General features: G+C 40.1%; 1 protein-coding gene across 1 annotated transcript in view; it reads right to left on the bottom strand.

Moving 5' to 3' along the window:
• Positions 1 to 1554, bottom strand: part of LOC101862738 (adhesion G protein-coupled receptor L1) — a gene marked incomplete in the record, with an annotated part of 95425 nt that overhangs the window by 44041 nt on the left and 49830 nt on the right. Inside the window, 1 exon segment of the mRNA XM_005101772.3 lies at positions 1228 to 1358. Coding sequence (XP_005101829.2) covers positions 1228 to 1358 — 131 coding nt within the window.

The raw sequence follows: 1554 nt of genomic DNA, 5'->3' as shown, positions 1-1554 counted from the left end.
CACACACACACACACACACACACACACACACACACACACACACACACTCATGTGCTTACACACATAAGCACCAACGTGATCTTCAATGGTCAAGAATTCAAAAGGAGCTGCGCTGTGTCTGACTCAGAATACTAGATCTATTGTTAGAATGTTTAATATCTGAAGGTGTAGCTTTATGTGGTGAATACTGTTTATGACTGCAGAACGCAAACAAAGGACAGATATTTGAGATCTCCAATCAATCAGTCACTCCCTTACTCAACCAACGATCAATAAATACGAATGAATGAATGAATGGATGAATGAATGAATGAATGAATGAATGAATGAATGAATGAATGAATGAATGAATGAATCAATGAATGAATGAATGAATCAATCAATCAATCAATCAACCAATTAGGTAAGCAAAAAAATATAAAAATAAAGCAAACAGTGAACGAACGAATTGAATGATAGAACGAATGAACCAATTAATTAACCATCGCCATTTCTGAATGGTCAAACAGGATGAACGAAAAAAGAAGAACTAAATGAGCAAATTAATTGATCGACCAAACTATAGATCAACCGATAACATAAATAAACACAACCAACAACAACAAAAACAACAAAAAAGAAAACAACCAGGGGGGCTCTCGTGGCCTAAAGGTTAAGGTGTTCGCCTCTCATTTAGAGGTCTCAGGTTCGAATCCGGGCAGCGAAGAAAACATTTTCTTCTCTAAAATTGTCCCTTTTCACCTCCTTTCCTGCTCTCTAGCAATGTTCTGTCGTCTGCTTTCCGTCTCCACTTTCTGCCACTACCCCTCACCTCCTTTACCCCCTCCTCTGGGCTATTGACTCTTTCTCCAGCGTTTCTACTGCTTCTCCTTAGCTCCTTCTTACGGCTGTCTTTCAGCCACACCCTTGATCTTATGGCAGGAAAGATCTACATCTAGCCTTCTCGGACAAGGGCAAAAAATCTCGGCGGTCCCGTGTGCAAGTTGCGCACGTTAGAGATCCCTTGGTAGTCTAAAATCGACAAGAGTAGGTTTCGGCCGCCACCTGGGAAAAATTCAAAATTTTCTACCAACTGAAAAGGTTTATAGTGTCCAACGCGCTCATATGACCTTCTGCAGTTGTGAGCGCCGTAAAACACTTACCCCCTAACAAAGTAAAAAGTAAAAAAATAAAACAGCCAAAACAAATACAATACAAACAAATAAAACAAAAAACAATCCAACTCACGTGACCGAGTCGTCAACAGGTTCCCCCTGTGTCCATTTCCAGGCGTCTCTGTGACTTTTCCTCTTAGGAATTCCTGCCCACCACTTTTTGACACGAGCGTGGGTCGAGCTCAAGTACGTCATCAGCTCAGCCTGAGTGCACACGAGTGTCAAAAAAATTAATTGGATTATCTAATGGTCAAAACGTGGATGGATGGATGGGTGGACGTATGAATGGTTAAGGGAGACATGTGCTTTATAAATATAGATAGATATATAGATAGATAGAGAGATAGATCGATAGATAGATAGATAGATAGGTAGATAGATAGATAGATAGATAGATAGA

The sequence above is a fragment of the Aplysia californica genome, unplaced genomic scaffold, assembly GCF_000002075.1.
Source record: "Aplysia californica isolate F4 #8 unplaced genomic scaffold, AplCal3.0 scaffold00298, whole genome shotgun sequence".
In the NCBI taxonomy this organism is placed as follows: domain Eukaryota; kingdom Metazoa; phylum Mollusca; class Gastropoda; order Aplysiida; family Aplysiidae; genus Aplysia; species Aplysia californica.
The sequence above is the reverse complement of the archived record's forward strand: the minus strand, read 5'-3'. Positions and strand labels throughout refer to the sequence as shown.